Source organism: Paroedura picta, chromosome 4, assembly GCF_049243985.1.
Source record: "Paroedura picta isolate Pp20150507F chromosome 4, Ppicta_v3.0, whole genome shotgun sequence".
Taxonomy (NCBI): Eukaryota; Metazoa; Chordata; class Lepidosauria; order Squamata; family Gekkonidae; genus Paroedura; species Paroedura picta.
In genome coordinates, this window is record NC_135372.1 from 122,020,009 (window position 1) to 122,040,509 (window position 20,501).

General features: G+C 44.4%; 1 protein-coding gene across 2 annotated transcripts in view; it reads left to right on the forward strand.

Annotated features, from left to right (window-relative positions):
• The window catches only part of TOP1 (DNA topoisomerase I), an 89,753-nt gene that overhangs the window by 45,582 nt on the left and 23,670 nt on the right, over nucleotides 1–20,501 (forward strand). For both annotated transcript variants that reach the window (XM_077335426.1, XM_077335427.1), the window contains 6 exons: nucleotides 4,334–4,469; nucleotides 5,096–5,154; nucleotides 7,896–7,991; nucleotides 8,408–8,486; nucleotides 10,000–10,100; nucleotides 18,390–18,505. In XM_077335426.1, the coding sequence (XP_077191541.1) occupies nucleotides 4,334–4,469; nucleotides 5,096–5,154; nucleotides 7,896–7,991; nucleotides 8,408–8,486; nucleotides 10,000–10,100; nucleotides 18,390–18,505 (587 nt within the window). The remainder of the gene's footprint in view (nucleotides 1–4,333; nucleotides 4,470–5,095; nucleotides 5,155–7,895; nucleotides 7,992–8,407; nucleotides 8,487–9,999; nucleotides 10,101–18,389; nucleotides 18,506–20,501) is intronic.

Here is a 20,501-nt window from a genome sequence, read left to right on the forward strand (position 1 = left end):
TTCTCTTTTGTTTGGCACAACTAAACGTCTGGAACTCCGGGGAATGGTAGAGGACAGGAAGGCCTGGAGGATCATTGTCCATGGGGTTGCGATGGGTCGGACACGACTTCGCACATAACAACAACAACAAAACGTCTGGAAAGTCCCAGTGAGCCTCATAAGCCCATTGCTACATCTGATGTCCGTTGCTGTCACCCAATAAACAGTTTTTGAGAGAATGTACAAGTAAATTTAAATAGAACCTAATCATGAATAATATAGTTCTGAAAAACTAGCTGCCTTGAGCCCCTCCTTGTGGGAATAGTTAGGGCACAAGTATTTTAAATAGTAAGATATATAAATTAATAAAAATTATCTCTGCAACTAAAACCCATAGCTAGTATGTGTAGTTTTGTAGATCTGCCTATCTTGTTCAAGTACCTGAAATGTTCTTGATGCCTGCTTTTTCTGTTTTGGCCTTCTGTAATGGACTTTTAGAAAACCTAAGATGACTAAAAAGAGACTTTTCAGCGACTCACCTTATTTTCTTCCCTTCCCATTTGTATACTCCTTACTCAGATTCATTTTATGAACTGCGAACACTGTTTCAAAGTGTTTCAGCGCTCTCCACACAGTTTTCAAAATGAGATTAACACAATTCTTAACTTCACTAATCAATGGGTTTCCCCTCCCCACCACTGACTAGGGTTATAGGATTCTTATTTCACTACGGGTGCTAGTTTTTCTGCCCCCAAAGCATTTCCCCTCTGCCCTAATCAAGATGATTACAATATCTGTCGGACTTTTGAATCCTGAGTTCCTTCTTTATAATACTCCTCCCACCTTATGACTGGGCTATAAGCACGATGAGATCTTCATTCCTACTCCTATCTGACAAAAGCTTATACCCCCCAAATCTTGTTGGTCTCTAAGGTGTCCCTGAACTTGGATATAACTGTACAACTGTTGTTTGTAGTGAAATGAGAAGATCACTAAAATCTAGCTCAAAGTGGTCAAGATTGATGTTCTGGAAGAGTAAAGTGACTTGACAGTGTAGTCTTAAATTATGTAATTGCCTTGTACGTCGTTTGACTTTAGTGGATTTGGGATGTCCATAAGCAAAGCTACAACCAGAATCCGCTGATATCACTGTGCTTAGCTAGGTGACTTTCTTAATCAACCAGGTACAAGAATATTGGTTGCTTGTCCATTTGCAACAAATCTTCCTTTAAATTTGTTTCTCCTACTTCAGAACAGAGAAAGTTGATGTAATACATTAGTTTTACCATCATTGGATACTATTTAGGCTGATTTTTACCTAGGGAACTTGTCTTATCACAGCTTCAAAAGTACTTTCTAAAATGCACTATCCATTGAATGTCACCTTACAAAAACAGAATTTTAATTACTGTTGTTTTCCACTTGAGAGCTGGCAACTCCAAGCACTTGAATAATCTCTGGAGGCAACATTTAGGCGGGATCCTAAATTCATGGACCTCTCTCCCTTTTCACTGAATCTGCCCAGCAGCCATACCATTCCCCAAGTTTCTGTCAAGACTTGCTGGGAGCAGGAGGCAAGGGCAATAGGGATTGATGCAGTGCTCAGGAACTACATTGTTAGGGGAAATTAGCAGAAATTGTAATGAATAGAAGACGACTTCTAGAAAGAGTTTGGAGAGAGGCAATTTCTGTGCATTTTTATCCAGGCAGTAGCAGCCCATTCTTTATACCACTCTGCTCTCAAGGGTTTTCTGTTCTGTTTAGAATTCATAAGCGCCAACCCGGAGTCTCTTTCATTAGTGCAAGTTCTAAGTAGCTAAGGTGGAGCAGGGATTTATTTTAGTACCATAAGCAAGATGCATATACTATATCAACTGACCCTTTTGTACATTTGTAGTATTTGTCCTTGTTTTTACCACTCCAGGAATGTGATAGCTGAGGATTCAGATATATCCCATAAATAGATGGGGGTCTAAATACATGAGGACCTATATCCAAATCATGTTATGAATTCTTAGCAGGTTCTCACAGTTGCTTGTGGATATGGCATTTACCTTTTTACGTACAGTTTCTCATTCAGCTTCATTGTATTGCCTCTTTTGGCAGAAGGGATCAAAAATCCAACATACTGCTTTGTGCGGTCAGATATGCTGGCTTTTTTTTTTTTTTTTTAGAATCCTACCATAATAAATGGAAAGGCAGTGACAGGTGGCAAGAATGAAAATGAAGTTCAGAATACTGTGATTTGCTGAGTCAGTAAGATCAAAAGAGGTCAGGATGATGAAGTTAGGAAATCTAATAAATGTATTAAATTGCTGTTGACTTCTCACATCCGGTGTCTGCATTCTCTGTGTTCTTCTCTTTATCACATACCTGGGCATACTGCAGTCCTCCCCATATGAACCAGATGCTGACTCTGACTCTTTCATCTTTGTAAGGTCAATAAATACTAGTGTGGCTGGTCATGGTTTAAACTACCATGGAATTATTATGAAACTACTTTTCTAACCCTCTCTCCTTCCCACCCCCTATTAGTGGGATGTTATGATATAAAGGATATTTTTACCAACTTTTAAGAAATGCTTCTTCTCCTTTCCCCTCACAATTGACACAGGTCACTCTAAGGGGGGGGGAGAGAGAGGCTTGGCCAAAGTCATCTTTGTTATGAGGATTATTAATGTCAGAAACCCACTGAAGGTGGAGAATATAAAAGGATCGAATTGCATATTAATTGCTCAATTTGCTATTGATTAACCAAGTAAATAGAAACACACCCCTTTTGTGTGTATCTCTCTTTTTAATATGTTATTGAATACATAAAGATGGAGACCAAGAACAGATGGAGAAAAAATTGAAGGAGTTTGGAAAGGTTGAGGGAGCTTGGTCTGTTTAGCCTGGAGAGAAGATAACTAAGAGGTGATATGATAGCCATCTATAAGTACTTGAAGGGCTGTCACATAGAGGGTGGAGCAGAGTTGTTTTCTGTTGCCCCAGAGAGTTGGTCCAGAACCAGTGGGATGAAATTAATTCAAAAGAATTTTTGGCTAAACGTCTGGAAGAAGTTCCTGACAGAGTGGTTCTTCAGTAGAACAGGCTTCCTCAGAAGGTGGTGAGTTCTCCTCCTTTGCAAGTATTATAGCAGAGGCTAGATAGCCACCTTACAGAAATGTTGATTCGCTGAACTTAGGCAGATTGTAAGTGGGTAGGCAGAAGGGATTGTGTCCATGCTTGGTTTTTGTGGACCTTACCTGGGATACTGTTTTGATTGTTGATCATATTTAAGAAATGGAAAATATGAAAATAGAACTCTTGGGACTTTTGTTGTTTAAAATTGTGAAATCATAACAAAGAAGAAACAAATGAATAAATACTTTAGAAAATTTATTTAGCCTACAGATCTTCTTTTGGTTTGGGTTCATTACTTGGAGGAATCAATGGGTTGGCTACTAGGGATCAGATGCTTAACATCAGCATGAATTCATAGGGAGAGGCTGCCTTTCTTGAACGAAAATGTCATCAGTATATTGATAGATACTAGGATTGCGACGTGGAGGCAAGCAATGGCAAACTACCTCTGAGCATCTTGTTTTGAAAACTCTAGGGCAGGGATAGTCAAACTGCGGTCCTCCAGATGTCCATGGACTACAATTCCCAGAAGCCCCTGCCAGCATTCGCTGGCAGGGGCTTCTGGGAATTGTAGTCCATGGACATCTGGAGGGCCGCAGTTTGACTACCCCTGCTCTAGGAGGTCATCATAAATCAGCTGTAATTTGACAGCAAAACAAACAAAAAAAGATTGTTAAGGTGTGGTACTTTGATCTTGGGTCTTTGCTAGACATGGCTATTGCTGCTCTTTGGTTTGATCTTGTGGTCCTCTGAGTCAGGTTCTTATATGTGCCCCAACTACAGTTTTTTGCTCTGACCTCTGGTTTTATTGCTGGTATAGGTGATTATTTCTCTGTTGATTTGAATGTGCTTTTGAGTTAACTGGTCAAAAGATATTTGTCTGTTAATTGGCAGCCTCCTGTGGACTATGATGATGATCTTGTGTTAAAAAATGGTCTGAGTACATAAAGTAGTGGCAGTGTGTTTTAAATGTTGTCAATTTATCACTGAAATACATCCAGGAGAAATCTTGCTAGTGTGAATTTTTGTTGACGTTGCTGATTAGCTACTGTGTTCCCTTGCCTGAAAAAAAAATCACATGGAATGGCAATGCTTGTTTGATTTTATTCCTATATTAATACAGTTGCTACAGTGAACTTTCTAGGTCTTGGAGCCTCATTCCACTTGGCTGCTGATACCAGCTGTATCCCAGTAAGCACTTCTCTGAACTGACTCTTATCTCTTCCAGTGAGCACAAAGATTCCTCGGAGAAAAAACACAAAGAGAAGGAGAAAACCAAACACAAAGATGGCAGCTCAGAAAAACACGACAAACACAAAGACAAACACAAAGATAGAGACAAGGAGAAACGGAAGGAAGAGAAGGTACAGGATGCTTCAGGCTGTACTTTGTTATGCATGAAGACTGGAGAGCCACTTTGGACTGTGAAGTGTTAGGCTGTTGCTGGGTAGTTGGCTTTAATATCTTGAGTCCAACAGAAATGCCTACAAGTCAAACATGACTTGTAGCATCAGACCATTGTTAGATGATGTAATAATGCATCTGTCTGAATGGAGGTCATAAATTTGTGTTGATTAATGTCATGACATGCTGCTTAGAAGCAAAATATGAAAAACTCAATAAGTAAACTAGTTTCCTATGCAAGGAGTAATTTTCTGGTCTTCTAAGACCTGTGCACCTTACACCAACATAAGCACAATTGTGTCTCTTTTTATCCAGCCTGAGAGAACATGAGCAGACAGTTTAAGGTTTTGTATGTTGCTATCTGTTGTTGTTTGGGCAAAATGCATAACCATGCAGTTTTGTTGTTAATGATGTAACACCTTGAACACGAGGTATTGGTCGGATACAGTTTATAATACTGAAATAATTAATTCAGAGTAACTGGAAGTGCACTTCCTCCTGATGCAGTGTTGTTTGCCTCTTGAATGCACAAGATTTGCCAGGCTTTTTTATGACATGCTGACCAACTATGATTTCTGTCTTTCAGAGTAAATCATCTTCTGGTGAAGTAAAAATAAAGAAGGAAAAGGAAAATGGTTTTTCCAGGTATGCAGATAAGAGTTTTGTGTGAAAATGCATCAGTTTTATTATTAGGCATGAATTGAATTTTCTCCCCTAGTTCTCGGACTCCATTCCTGGTGGGTGGTTCTCGCTGCTGTTCTCATTGCTGTTGTTCCTCTCTCCTGCTGGAACAGCCCATCTTCTTCTCTCCTACTGGAACCACCTATCTTCTTCTCTCCTGCTGGAACCACCCATCTTCCTCAGTTTCTCTCCTGTCTCTCAGGGAGTGCAGTTGAGCCTTAGTGCTTCACGCAGTTCCAATCCTGAAAGCTGCAAGGACCTCTTTCTTGTCGAAAGAGGCTCACATGTTCACTTGCCTGGAAAGATAAAGAAAAGCAGTGTAATATAGTGGAATGTGGGGCTTAGAGAACGAGACCCACCTCCAAAGCATGACTGAGGCCCACTGGGTGAGTTTAGGTTAGTTCTGTAGATATGGAGGAGAGACCACCTATTTCTTTTTGTGGCCCCCCCATCAGTTATCCTGCAGGTAACAAATGCTAAGTATAAAGATGGGGTGGCATTAATGATCATTATATGGTCATTGTTCCAGTGTAAAGAAAGGACTGTGTATCCCATCTTATTTACAAAGGATAATTTCTAATATATTCCGTTTGCTTGGAGAAGAGTGAAAGGGAAAAGTCTGACAAATCATGTGTTTCTGGGTCTGGTATATACTTTGATTTCTCAAACTTTACGACTGCACTTAGACATCCAAACTTCTCCATGGTTCCTTAACTTGCTCAAGGAAAGTTGGACCCCCTCTCTAGGCATCTGTTGGAAATGCAGTCTGGAGAATGTGAAACTCTTTTCTTGACAAAATCCTGCAGTAGCTATGCATATCATATGCTTGTGGTCACGTGGCCGTTAGTTCACAAAAGGGAAGACAAGACAAGCCTATCTCCAGTGGCCTCTTAGGTTATGAGACTTGATACTGAAGCACAGTCAGTTATAAAATCACAGGTTCTGAAGCTTCTTTCCTGAGAGATATTATGTCTGATGTTATGAGGTACTGGTGTTCTTCCGTCCTCCTGGGGATTCCTGCCTTGTTTTTCACTCTGAGTGGGAAGGTGGCAAAAAGCAGCTTGTTTTGCTTCCACATTCCCACTGGCTTGTGCATTGCCATCAGATTTGATCCTATCAAGGTAAACCATAATCTAAAGTGGCTTCACAGCTTGTAGTGTCTTGGCTGGGATGGAAGCATTTGTGCTTACTGCAGCTTCACGTGCATTCTATGGAACAGCATAATGCAAATTAATTACAGGATTCCAGACAGTTTGATGGGATACAGATTAGCTTTCAGTGGCTGGAGATGTAGCCCTGATTGGCTCTATAAAGCAGCTTCCATCAAAATGGCTCCATATAACAGTATGTAGCTAGTCCCTGTAACTTTAGAGATGTACATGCCTTTGCTGCTGAGGTATTCCAGTTATTAGAAGCATGACAACATCCTATTCTGCTTCATCAACACAATTGCTGCCCAATTTCAGATTATGAAGGCTAGCATAGTTTAAAAATAGATTATTTTTAACTGTTAGTATCAAAGAGGTTCACTAAGATAAATCTGGGGAAGATGGAAGCACCACCTTTTAAGTTATTTTCAATTTGGTACTTTGGACTGTTTCTCTTGAGACAGCAGCATGTAGCAAACGTTTTTTTCCCCCCATTTCATTCTCTTCTATCAAATAATAAAATGTGTGTATCAAAGTAACTTTTTATATACATATTGATTTGTGAATGCATTTCGGGCATACTGGCGCACATGTAGAAATTAATATTTATACAATATGTTTCTTTTGTAAAAAAATCTATTTTTAAATTTTTCCCCTTTTTCTCTGGCTGTCCATGGAGAGCCATCTTGGTGTAGTAGTTAGGAGTGCGGACTTCTAATCTGGCGAGCCGGGTTTGATTTCCCGCTCCCCCACATGCAACCAGCTGGGTGACCTTGGGCTTTCCACAGGCACTGACCAAGCTGTTCTGACCGAACAGTAATATCAGGGCTTTCTCAGCCTCACCTCCCTCACAGGGTGTCTGTTGTGATCTCCCCTCTCCCTCAGTAACAGTATATCAGGGGGTCATTTTGCATTGCCGCAGTTGGAGGGAGGCAGAAAGCCATGCTCCATGGGCTGAAATCTTGTGCCCAGAGAAATGTTAGTCTGGATCTAGCCCGCAATGTAGTGCTTTAAGACAAATTAAAATTAAATATATTGTGTTGTGTCCCAGTACTCACTACTGAAGAATTTCAATGGGAGTAGATTTAATTAAAAAAATTTTTGAATCGTTATGAAATTCTGACACAGGGATCCATATATATCTTCAGTAGCTCATATGTACAAGTATCTGTAGGCTTGTTCATAATTTATAATCAAATATTCCATTTTTGTGTTGTTTGTATTTCCATTCTTTTTTTATGCTATGTAACCATTTTGAGTTAAAACCTCTCGTTATGAGGAGCTGGAGGGAACATGGAAGCCTAGTTGGGTAAGGGGTGTCAAGGGAGAGTTTGGACTAAATTGCTGCAGGAAGGCTGTGTAGCATTATATTTCCCACCGGAGTGAAATGACATGTATGGAACAGGAAGTATAAAAATCCAGACATTGGAGGTAAGGGGAATGAGAAGGTCTCTGCCCAAATTGGTGGAGGGTACAGATAGGGCCTACAGCTGAAGCTTTAGATATTCATGGTTTGAAATAAAATACCTCTCTCTCTCTCTCTGCATCTCTCCTTAGTCCTCCACGTATTAAAGAAGAAATAGATGAAGATGGCTACTATGCTTCTCCCAAAGAAGTTTACAAGCCCCTGAAGAGACACCGAGAGGACGATGAGTAAGTGACACTGGGGGAAGGTGGCTTTGTGGTGAAATTTCATCTCGGTTACTTTTGAGAAGGGGCAAGGCAATGCTTTTACAATCAGTTGTTCTGGTTTGCTGCCCTTTTCAGCATGGACCAATTCGAAGTGCTGTTATGTCCAGAGCTGTCAATTGTGGGGCAGGAAGAAAACACATTTAACATAGTTAGGAGCTAGACCCCAAAAGCCATAACTAACTCTTCAAGACAGTTAGCAAAGATTCATGGAAAAATTGCAGTGAAGGGGAAAGAATCAGGTGTTTCTGCTTTCAGAGCATGGACCTGCTAAACAAGTGGTTTGTGGCATCTGCTTACAGCGCAGCACCAACTTCTCCGAGGTTAATGTCAATGCAGAGCTGAAAAGAGATTATTTTCATTTGTTTGACTTGTTTCAGTGTTGACTATAAACCCAAGAAGATAAAAACCGAAGAGATCAAAAAACCGAAGAAGAGGAAACAAGAGGAAGAAGAAGAGGTATCAAAGATTCTTTACTTGCACTAGGAACATATTTTCTTGTAGAGTGGTTAGTGCAATTAGATTATAATAGCAAATTTGGGTAAGGGACACAACCTTTGTGCAGGTAATTCATCTTACAACTTCAAAAGACGCATGTCAGAGGATGGCCCTCATCTGGAGAAGTGCACATGGCAAGACACATAGCAGAGATATTGATAGGTTCTCAACAGTAGCTCTCTAAGGTAGCGATCCCCAACCTGTGGGCTGCGGGACCACATGTGGTCCTTCGACTAATTGGAGGTGGGCCCCGAAGGACGTCTTCTTCCCCCCCCCCGGGCCCTTTACTTCATCCCCCCCAGCCCTTTACAACACACTTCATTGTTGTGGCGTGTCTGTATCTTATTTTGAAGGGATGTTTAAACATTACCATAGCTATCAGAGAGTGCTAGGGCAGTGGTTGAGAGTAGAGAGCCAGTTTGGTGTAGTGGTTAGGAGTGCGGACTTCTAATCTGGCAAGCCAGGTTCGATTCTGCGCTCCCCAACATGCAGCCAGCTGGGTGACCTTGGACTCGCCACGGCACTGATAAAACTGTTCTGACCGAGCAGTGATATCAGGGCTCTCTCAGCCTCACCCACCCCACAGGGTGTCTGTTGTGGGGAGAGGAATGGGAAGGCGACTGTAAGCCGCTTTGAGCCTCCTTCGGGTAGGGAAAAGCGGCATATAAGAACCAACTCTTCTTCTTCTTCTTCTTCTAGAGGAGTAAACTACCCCCACCCCACAGGGCCTCAGTAAAAGCCGGTGAGTGGTCCCCGGCATTGAGTGGTCCCCGGTGATAAAAAGGTTGGGGACCACTGCTCTAAGGCATCTTATGCACAGCGGCAGCTACTGCGCGCTGCCGCCCCGCCATTCCCCGTGTATGCATGGGGGCGGGGCATGCTGGGCTGCCCCGGCATAGCGCATGCGCGCCGAACACCAGGGCCAGAAGGTAAGCTGGTGGGGGGGAGGTTTGGATGGCCCAGGGAGGGAGTGGGGGGGCCAGGCCCCCTCAGCAAGCCCAGGTGGGGGTGGGGGTTGCCCCTGCCAGCTCTGGGACTCAGCAGAGCCCGCAGGGGCACGCAGGCAGGCTGACAAGGCTGGTGCTGGCGATTAAACACAGCACCGGCCCACCTCAGCCCCGGCTTACCCAGGAAGCTACGGAAGATCCTGCGGTCGCTTAACGCGGGCCTTCCGTAGCCCTGGGCTGGCAGCTGGCGGCTGCAGCGAGCGTTATTGGTGATTTTAACCAAAGCGCTGCTGCTGCCAGTGCAGGCATTATGGCCCGTGCATAATGGGCCTAACACAGCGTCAGAAGACAATAGTTGTCTGATGCAGCACGAGGGCCCTGCTGTCAGGAAAAGGAATTATAAAAGCCATATTGTGAGCACAATCTAATGCGGGGAGATACCATCCTGCTATGGATAAAAACTGAGTAAATACTCGAGAGCCTTTGTGTAACTGCAGTGTATTTTCTTCCTCTTATCAATCTTGCAGGATAGCAAACCGAAGAAAATTAAGAGCAAAGATAAGAAACCTCCTGAAAGAGATATGAAGAAGAAGAAAACAAAAAAAGAAGAGGAACAAAAATGGAAATGGTAATATCCTCATATATGATATTTTGGCTAACACCCATCTCTTTCCTCTTATGCCTGAATCATCTAAGCAGGCTGATATAGAATGGTTTCCAATTGCACACTTAAATGACACTTTGAATTTCCACTCTGGGAAATAGCTTCTGGGAATAGTTTCTGATTTCTCTGGGAATAGTTTCTGATTTCTCTGTAGTTTCAATACAGTTCATTATTGAGGGTAGATTCACTGCTTTATATCTTTAAATAATTGCTCATTTCTTTACCAGTTTGGTGTAGTGGTTAGGAGTGCGGACTTCTAATCTGGCATGCCGGGTTCGATTCTGCGCTCCCCCACATGCAACCAGCTGGGTGACTTTGGGCTCGCCACGGCACTGATAAAACTGTTCTGACCGAGCAGTGATATCAGCGCTCTCTCAGCCTCACCCACCCCACAGGGTGTCTGTTGTGGGGAGAGGACAGGGAAGGCAACTGTAAGGCACTTTGAGCCTCCTTCAGGTAGGGAAAAGCAACATATAAGAACCAACTCTTCTTCTTCTACCCTGTTATACCCCATTGTTGCTTTTTACATTCCCCCTGGAACACAACTTCCATTAGATGGCAGGTCTGACACTTTAAAAATACCTGTGCACTTCTCTGGTGGGTCAGTGTTCTGTTCCCCTGGCTCCACTCCTCGTGCTCTACACCAGGGGTAGTCAACCTGTAGTCCTCCAGATGTTCATGGACTACATGAGCCCCTGCCAGCGTTTTGACTACTCCTGCTCTACACCACTGCCTGGAACTTCTGCTGAGTTTACATCAGTCCCTTAACTTTGTCAGTCTCCAGAGGGGAAGGGCTTCTTCCACAATACTGCTACCTGCTCCTCTGCAGTTGTGGTGGCCAAAGAGGTCCCGAGAAGCGAAATATCCTCTCCAGTCTTTAAAGCTTTCCTGCAACTTCTGCCAGGAACAAAGAAGCGCAATCTCCATTGATGGACCTGGGTCCAGGTGCAACAGAAAGGTGCCTAGCTCCTGCCTCCCTTTCTGTGTCTCAACAGTGGCCTCCAGAAGTGGGATTTGTGTATAGCTCTGACTTACACTTAGTATGGTAAAATACGCTTTAAGATGTAAATAACGTTTTAGCAAACAGGTTTAGTGATTCACGCCTCAGATGATCTGTCTCAGCTTCATGTCGAGTGGAGATCTGCCACCGTGGCTGCTTTATGAATATCAACTTTAATTGTCCCTTTTGTCATTGGTCCTTTTACTGTCATTTTCAAGATAGAGTACTCCCAGTCAGGTTGCAAGTTCTGATTTCTCTCTGCCAAGTTGGGCCATGCATGGAGTAACTTGATCTCTTTCATTTTCAATGAGCTTTAAGTATGTAAAAGCTATTGAGCTAAAAAAAAAATTTTCACCATCTTTTTTGCATCTGAATCATTTTCTAGAAATCCGTTATCACACTCCCTTTGTTATAACCATTCTTGAGCATTAGCAAGCCTCTGTCTTATTCTTCTCCCGCTTTCCGGGTCTGGCAGCCAGACTCCTGTTAGCTCTGCCAGATCCCTGAAAGCCATGCTGACTGGCTAATAAAGCTGTACGCTCAGAGGTGTGTTTTTGCTAAGCACTGCAGTTGTTTAGATTGCCTCCCTGCTGATGTTTCCTAGGCCCATCTGTAACTGCTATTAATGAAAAGTGCTTGTTCCTGGCTCACCTCTCAAGCTTGGGCTTTTCCTTAGTGATAGCATTCCGATTTTCACCTAGAGCTGATTCACATACTTGTTTGTTTGTTTTTTTAAAGGCACGTAAAAACAGAATGGGCACAGTTCAAAAATGTATTAGTGCTAGTAGTATTATGTATTTTATATTTTATTTATGAGATTTTTAGGCCGCCTCTCTCCCAACAACTAGCAGGATTAAAATCAAATACAAATATTTCTGAACATATAAAAACCCATTAGAAATTACCTAAAAATCCTAAAAACATAAGGCAAACCACCCCATCCCAGAAACTCCCTATTGATCATGGGGTCAGTAGATCCAGACTAATTGTACAGTCCCCCCAGATTCAGATGGAGGGGTAAGGTGTGTGTGTGTGGGGGGCATTCTGAGATGTTCACAGATGCTGGCATTGACTTCAACGATATGCCTGGTGGAAGAGTGCCCTTTGAAACTTTGCCAGTTGTGAAACAGCCTGGAGTTCAGTTGGCAGCTCATTCTACCAGGCTGGAGTTTCAGGCAGCTTTGCTGGAGCCACTCAGCCACAGCTCCCAGACTCCTGACTAAAGATTCAGGTGGAATATTTGGCTGACTGCTCATTAACAGGTAAAGCTGGCTGTCATTCACATATTGGTGACACCCAAGCCCATATCTCCAAACAAGCTTGACTAGAGGGCGCATGAAGATGTTGAATAGTATCGGGGGGATGGGGGTGGAAGTGCACCTGATTTTTATACCACCTCTCTGCCATAATGGGCTCAGGGTGGTGTACAGTGTAGTTAAAATCAGTGAATTCATTGACATTTAAATTAAGATTTTAAAATGTAACCATTGACTCACTAACAATTTAAACAACTATCTAGCCACTGCCACCCTATCCTAGTCATCTTTTGTCACTTCCTGCTTGTTGACTATGGCAGGAAAAAAGAGGAGGAATCTGAGAGGGGCAGAGGGAGCCCCATTTTTCCTTGATCACTCTGGCCTCAATCATAGGCCTGGCGGAAGAGTCCCTGCGGAACTCTTTCAGTCCCTGCAGAACTGTGATGGCTCTGTCAGGGCCCCGGCTTCAGCTGGCAGCTCATTCAGTGTTCCTTTTATTTCAGTGATGGAGCATTTAAAACAGGGGTAGTCAAACTGCAGCCCTCCAGATGTCCATGGACTACAATTCCCAGGAGCCCCTGCCAGCGAACGCAGTTTGACTACCCCTGATTTAAAATATTCTGACCCTTCCTACTGAGATCAACATGCTTAAATGTAGCTGGTTCCTGTCCTATATGTGCAAGCAACGTCCATTTACTATCGCATGTATCTTATTGGCACATAAGTCAGAGAACTGGCCTTAGACAAGATCACATGGGCTTTTTGCTGTAAAATGCATTTCTTTATTGAATTATGAGTCAAGAGATACTCGAACCCTGTTACATAAAAAGGGGTTCTTCTGTTGCATCATCTACACAGCATCTAGCCCTGCCTGCAGTTTGTCTGATTGATGATGATCTTAGTGATTTGCACTATGATTAGAATTTTAGGGCGAGTCATACACAGCTTTCTTCCATTTCTGTTATGAGTGTTTTCTCAACTCCCTCCCCCCCACCACCATTGAAGCTCCCTCACCACATTTCCAAATACAGTAAATGTTCTTTTGAACTGACCTTGCTGTCAGACTACAGCTGCAGGAACTCAACCTCATGCCTTCAGATATATTCCCAGGATGTGGGTGTAGATGTCCAGGGTGTCATGCCATCTTCATGCAAAAATGGCTAGGTGGAAACCCGAGATCCAGCAGTGGCATTCAGGACAGAGGGACGATGGCTGTGTTGAAGCTCTTTGGTTGGAAGTCATTAAAGGATTGTGTATAAGAAGAGCACTGCCAGCCCCCTGCTGTGCAAGTCAAATGAGAAAGCAAGCGGTTTTCTTAGCAACCACTCTAATGTTAGGCCTGCCGTCTGGTTTCCTGCTGTAAGACAGGACTGGCATAGCTGAGGAAGGAGAACGCTTGGGAGCCTAGTGAAAGGTCTCAACCGTTGACGCTCGACCACTGAGTCGCTAATCCTCTGACTTAGTTTTGTCACTTCTAAAATAGGGCTCTGTGTGGCATTCTGGGCTGCTTCCAATATTCCCTTTTATCCCTGTTGGTATCATTTTCAGATGGTCATACCCGCTGTGGCCACTTCATACATCATGTGGTAGATGCAGGTACATGTTACGAGTGTTGCTATAGTTTTTATTATTCTTCTGTAATGTCTGATGTAGCTAAACATCTTTCACCACAATCAGCACTTGTGTATACCTACTTGGAACTGCCGAGGTCCCTGTTGTTTGCTTTAATATCTGTACACCGCCCGTGGCGCCGCGGGCGCCACGGACTAAATAAATGGTTAAGGGGCCTTGAGGAGGGCTCTGTCCGTGATGAGGAAGGGTCCGAATTGGACCCTTCCTCACGACAGACAATCGGAGGGACCAATTGGCAGGCGCGAAGCGCCTGCCGATTGGTCCCTCCGATTCCCAGCCCCAGCAACTGCGAGCCGCGCTCAGCGCGGCTCGCAGTTGCTCCCGGCCTGACGTGGTGAGAGGCGCGAAGCGTCTCTCACCGCGTCAGGCCGGCCCCAAGGAAGCCCCCGCCGCAAACACAACACAAGACTCCAGCCGCCGAGAAGCTGCAGAAAAAAAAGAAACACCCCCGGAGGAGCCTTTCGCCGCTAGCGCGACGAGAGGCAGCAGAAAAAAAAACCCCTGTAGGAGCTCCAAGCCGCCGCGCCGACGAGAGGCAGCAGAAAAAAATTAACCCTGTAGGAGCCTTTCGCAGCTCCAAGCAGCAGAAAAAAAAACCCCTGTAGGAGCTCCAAGCCTCCAAGCCGCTGCGCCCACGAGAGGCAGCAGAAAAAAAAAAACCCTGTAGGAGCCTTTCGCAGATCCAAGCAGCAGAAAAAAAAAACCCTGTAGGAGCTCCAAGCCCACGAGAGGCAGCAGAAAAAAAAAACCCTGTAGGAGCTCCAAGCCCACGAGAGGCAGCAGAAAAAAAAAACCCTGTAGGAGCTCCAAGCCCACGAGAGGCAGCAGAAAAAAAAAACCCTGTAGGAGCTCCAAGCCCACGAGAGGCAGCAGAAAAAAAAAACCCTGTAGGAGCTCCAAGCCCACGAGAGGCAGCAGAAAAAAAAACCCCTGTAGGAGCTCCAAGCCGCCGCGCCCACGAGAGGCAGCAGAAAAAAAAAACCCTGTAGGAGCCTTTCGCAGATCCAAGCAGCAGAAAAAAAAAACCCTGTAGGAGCTCCAAGCCCACGAGAGGCAGCAGAAAAAAAAACCCCTGTAGGAGCTCCAAGCCGCCGCGCCCACGAGAGGCAGCAGAAAAAAAAAACCCTGTAGGAGCCTTTCGCAGATCCAAGCAGCAGAAAAAAAAAACCCTGTAGGAGCTCCAAGCCCACGAGAGGCAGCAGAAAAAAAAAACCCTGTAGGAGCTCCAAGCCCACGAGAGGCAGCAGAAAAAAAAAACCCTGTAGGAGCTCCAAGCCCACGAGAGGCAGCAGAAAAAAAAAACCCTGTAGGAGCTCCAAGCCCACGAGAGGCAGCAGAAAAAAAAACCCCTGTAGGAGCTCCAAGCCGCCGCGCCCACGAGAGGCAGCAGAAAAAAAAAACCCTGTAGGAGCCTTTCGCAGATCCAAGCAGCAGAAAAAAAAAACCCTGTAGGAGCTCCAAGCCCACGAGAGGCAGCAGAAAAAAAAAAACCCTGTAGGAGCCTTTCGCAGATCCAAGCAGCAGAAAAAAAAACCCTGAAGGAGCCTTTCCCAGCTCCAAGCAGCAGGAAAAAAAACCCCTGTAGGAGCTCCAAGCCGGCACGCCCACGAGAGCTAGCAGGAAAAAAAAACCCTGCAGGAGCCTTTCACAGCTCCAAGCAGCAGAAAAAAAAACCCTGTAGGAGCCTTTCGCAGATCCAAGCAGCAGAAAACAAAACCCTGAAGGAGCCTTTCCCAGCTCCAAGCAGCAGGAAAAAAAACCCCTGTAGGAGCTCCAAGCCGCCGCGCCCACGAGAGGCAGCAGAAAAAAAAAAACCCTGTAGGAGCCTTTCGCAGATCCAAGCAGCAGAAAAAAAAACCCTGAAGGAGCCTTTCCCAGCTCCAAGCAGCAGGAAAAAAAAACCCTGTAGGAGCTCCAAGCCGGCACGCCCACGAGAGCTAGCAGGAAAAAAAAACCCTGCAGGAGCCTTTCACAGCTCCAAGCAGCAGAAAAAAAAACCCTGTAGGAGCCTTTCGCAGATCCAAGCAGCAGAAAACAAAACCCTGAAGGAGCCTTTCCCAGCTCCAAGCAGCAGGAAAAAAAACCCCTGTAGGAGCTCCAAGCCGGCACGCCCACGAGAGCTAGCAGGAAAAAAAAACCCTGCAGGAGCCTTTCACAGCTCCAAGCAGCAGGAAAAAAAACCCTGTAGGAGCCTTTCGCAGATCCAAGCAGCAGAAAAAAAAACCCTGAAGGAGCCTTTCCCAGCTCCAAGCAGCAGGAAAAAAAACCCCTGTAGGAGCTCCAAGCCGGCACGCCCACGAGAGCTAGCAGGAAAAAAAAACCCTGCAGGAGCCTTTCACAGCTCCAAGCAGCAGAAAAAAAAACCCTGTAGGAGCCTTTCGCAGATCCAAGCAGCAGAAAACAAAACCCTGAAGGAGCCTTTCCCAGCTCCAAGCAGCAGGAAAAAAAACCCCTGTAGGAGCTCCAAGCCGGCACGCCCACGAGAGCTAGCAGGAAAAAAAAACCCTGCAGGAGCCTTTCACAGCTCCAAGCAGCAGAAAAAAAAACCCTGTAGGAGCCTTTCGCAGATCCAAGCAGCAGAAAAAAAAACCCTGAAGGAGCCTTTCCCAGCTCCAAGCAGCAGGAAAAAAAACCCCTGTAGGAGCTCCAAGCCGGCACGCCCACGAGAGCTAGCAGAAAAAAAAAACCCTGCAGGAGCCTTTCACAGCTCCAAGCAGCAGAAAAAAAACCCTGTAGGAGCCTTTCGCAGATCCAAGCAGCAGAAAACAAAACCCTGTAGGAGCCTTTCCCAGCTCCAAGCAGCAGAAAAAAAAAACCCTCTAGGAGCCTTTCACAGCTCCACGCAGCAGAAAAAAAAAGCACCTCCTGGTGTCCCCTGGGTCCTAGCGCCCATTGCATTCCTGGTTGCAATGGGCTTTCTTGCTAGTATGATACATAAACGGAGAAAGAGATGTTTTTCTGCTTATATTGTGCCATGTGAAGCAGCTCCCTTGAATGGCAGGTTCCAGTTAAAGGGTGGAACAAAGATCTCTTTGATGGGTAGCTGTGTTGGTCTAAAGCAGCAGAACAAATGTTGAGTCCAGCAGCACCTTGAAGACCAGCAAAGTTTTATCTGAGGAAGTGGGAGTGCAACAAAACCTCATACCTTGAATAAAACCTTGTTGGTCTTAAAGGTGCCCTTAAAGGTACCTGTTCTTTGACCATATGTTAGAGAAGACCTGTATGAACCTCTTGTGGCGCAGAGTGGTAAGGCAGCAGTCTGAAAGCTTTGCCCATGAGGCTGGGAGTTCGATCCCAGCAGCCGGCTCAAGGTTGACTCAGCCTTCCCTCCTTACGAGGTTGGTAAAATGAGTACCCAACTTTCTTGGGGGGGTGGGGGGGGGGTAAGGGGGTAAAACGGTAATGACTGGGGAAGGGAATGGCAAACCACCCTGTATTGAGTCTGCCATGAAAACGCTAGAGGGCGTCACCCCAAGAGTCAGACATGACCCGGTGCTTGCACAGGGGATACCTTTACCTTTAGAGAAGACCTATATTAAAGCTTAACAAGTATTCTCTGCAGCTGTATTGGTTAGAAACTCTGTATCACATTACTCATTGAAAATTTAAACCCTTGTTATAGGACAGGTTTAGTTTTAATGCAAAACCTTCTGTGGAACCATTAAAACCATGCAGAATTTTAGACCACTACAGTAAGCATTCCTTTAATTACAAGCTTGGGTCTGTCAGTCCAGTCCCAATTTTGCTCTGTAGCTCATCTTTTTCTAGGAAGAACTCCTTAACTAGACGTTAAAGGTTTCTTTTATATTGGTTACAATTTTAGGCCTCCTTTCCACTGGAATGCATCTCCTCCTTGGGAGCAAGACCCTTGTGCTAGTGGGAAGTTCTGCCATTAGTGGGACAGACCCAGAGCCCAAGCTTTTCATTAGCTGATTTAAATATTGGCCAAGGTGGTGTGCAGTAATGAAAATAAAATATGAAAGATCAAACTTTTTTTGCTAGAAGTAGCATTGGCGAAGTCTGCCGTGTTTTGTCTGGCTTTAGTGTTTGTCAGGACACCGGAAGTATTGGTATCTCATAATAACCAAGCACGGATGTAGTTGTGTTATACAACCATTTGGCTGCCCAGAGTAAACTGTAACAGGAATGAATGCCCCAAAACTGTAACTGTTACATCATTTTTTAATTAACTGCTTACTGTTTAAAAACAAGTATAAGAAGCCAGTGGAGTTTGCTGAATTTGACTAATTTTGATGATCAGATGTGAGTGATCAGACGTGAGTGCTATGTCTGATTCTTTAGAGGGCTTACATCCCCGTGACAACAGCAAAATAGACATGCAGTTTCATTTCTGTCTTCTTAAAGGTGGGAGGAAGAACGCTATCCTGAAGGTATTAAGTGGAAGTTCTTGGAGCACAAAGGTCCTGTGTTTGCACCACCATATGAACCTTTGCCCGAAAATGTCAAATTCTACTATGAAGGTAAGCTTTTAAAAGAGTGGCACTTAGTGGAAAATTATGTCTTTTTTTCCAATATGATCTTAAGCAGGGTTACACCATTCTAGGCCCGTAGACTTAATGGGGTGTAACACAATTTTATAATTAACAAAAGCACAAAAGATTCTGGTGATGCCTTTTTAAATGGGAAAAAAAAACGTTGTGGCATGAGCTTTCCAATGCAAACACACATACGTCAGTTAGTCTCGCCTCCCTAATATTCCACAATGTGTGCAGCTGCAGCACTCTTAACTTTGCCTCTTTTTAGAATTTATAGCAAAGGTTTTTCTAGAAGTTGGAGTGCATTAACTTTACCGCCGCATGGAAGACGCATGAAACTATCATGCTCGAGGCAGGAATAAAACCTCCATAAAGTAGCTTTACAAGTTGGTAACTCAGGTAGTAAACTTTTAGGCGTTTCTTTTAGCGTGTGATGGCTTGCTGTTGATGACTTTTGTAGTGAAAACAGTAATTGAGGAGAAGAATGAGTATATTAAACGTTGATATATTTGTGTCAGGGCTCCAAGGTTACGGATAAGTGACAGGCTGGTTTGCTGTCAATGTTTCTCATTGTTGCACCTAAATTTTTGAATCTTTTGATGCTTCTGACGCTACCAAGAAAGTCAACTGGGCATTTGACTGGTGGCACTTAAAGTGTAACCGTACCCATTTTGAGTCATCTGTTTCAATTATGCTCAGAGGTGTAACATGTTCAGCACAACAGGGCCTAGCTGCCACTTTGCAATGCAACCACCAGTCTATCTGCCTATGCTTATGATAGCATGGTCTAGGGCAGTGGTCCGCAACCTTTTACAGGCTGCGGACCGGCAGCAGCAGGGAGGGCGATTGGCTGGCCGCGCATGCGGTGCATACGTGGCCACGCAGTGCAATGCGCCATGCGCGGCTGAAAGCGCAAATGCACGGCACTTCCGCGCATGCACGGCCCTGCTTCCCTCTCCCCCTCCCCCGGTGGTTGGGGACCACCAGTCTAGGGTATAAATGTACATAGCCTGAACTGTATGTGCTGTCATGATCTCAAAATGTAAAATTTAAACCAATCTACTACTCTATTAATTTAGGTGTGCTTCTGTCTAAAGATGGCTATTTTTCCAGGAATTCATACTTTAGAATAAAAGGGGTAATAAAAACCCCAGCCATGGAAGGAGTATGATTTAAAAGGAACCTTGGAAACAGTGTGGTTATTAGGGGTGTGCAAAAGAAAAAAATTGGCATTTTTTTGTTTGGGACTATTGGACTTGAATAAATTTCAGTATTTCTGAAAAATCCCAGATCTGAATGCTATACTAGTATTGAATTTTTTCAGGTCCAGTAGACCAGAGAAGAAAAATACCAATTAAACTAAATTGTGCTGCAGCAGAAGGCAGCCCCAGGATCTCTATGCAGTAGAGAGGTCTCTCCCTGCCACAAGCAGACCTGTTTGGACCTGGGCTGGCTCCTCTTGCAGTTTGATTTAAAATGAGCTGCAAGAGGTGCTAGCCCCAGCTGAGGTGGCATGGAGCCTCAACTCCTGCCATCTCAGCTGGTATTTGGTATAGCTGAATATATCCGAATTAAAAACAACCCATTATTGGCTTTATCAAGTTCCTAGGACAAAGCCATTTGTATTACGAACCCTGTTTAGGACGTCAGATCCTCTTTTCCCCTGGCATAGGGTATATCGCCCAGTGGCTGTGATTCATACAGAAATGAGGTGCAATGTATTGTTTTTCAAAAAATATTTGTATCCCACCACATCTCCTTAGATGCAGAGCGGCTAGCTGGAGTGAAAATGACAGGTTCTCAGATAAAGCTTTGGGGAAAGTGGCTGAAATTCCATTCCGTTTGGAATGCTGATAATGTTCTACGGGTGGAATCCTTTCAGAAACACTGCTTTTATTACTTTCATTTTTACCCATATGTATGGAGAGAGAAACAGCAAGGATGCTTGATTCCAAAGTCAACACTGTGGCAAGGCAAGCCC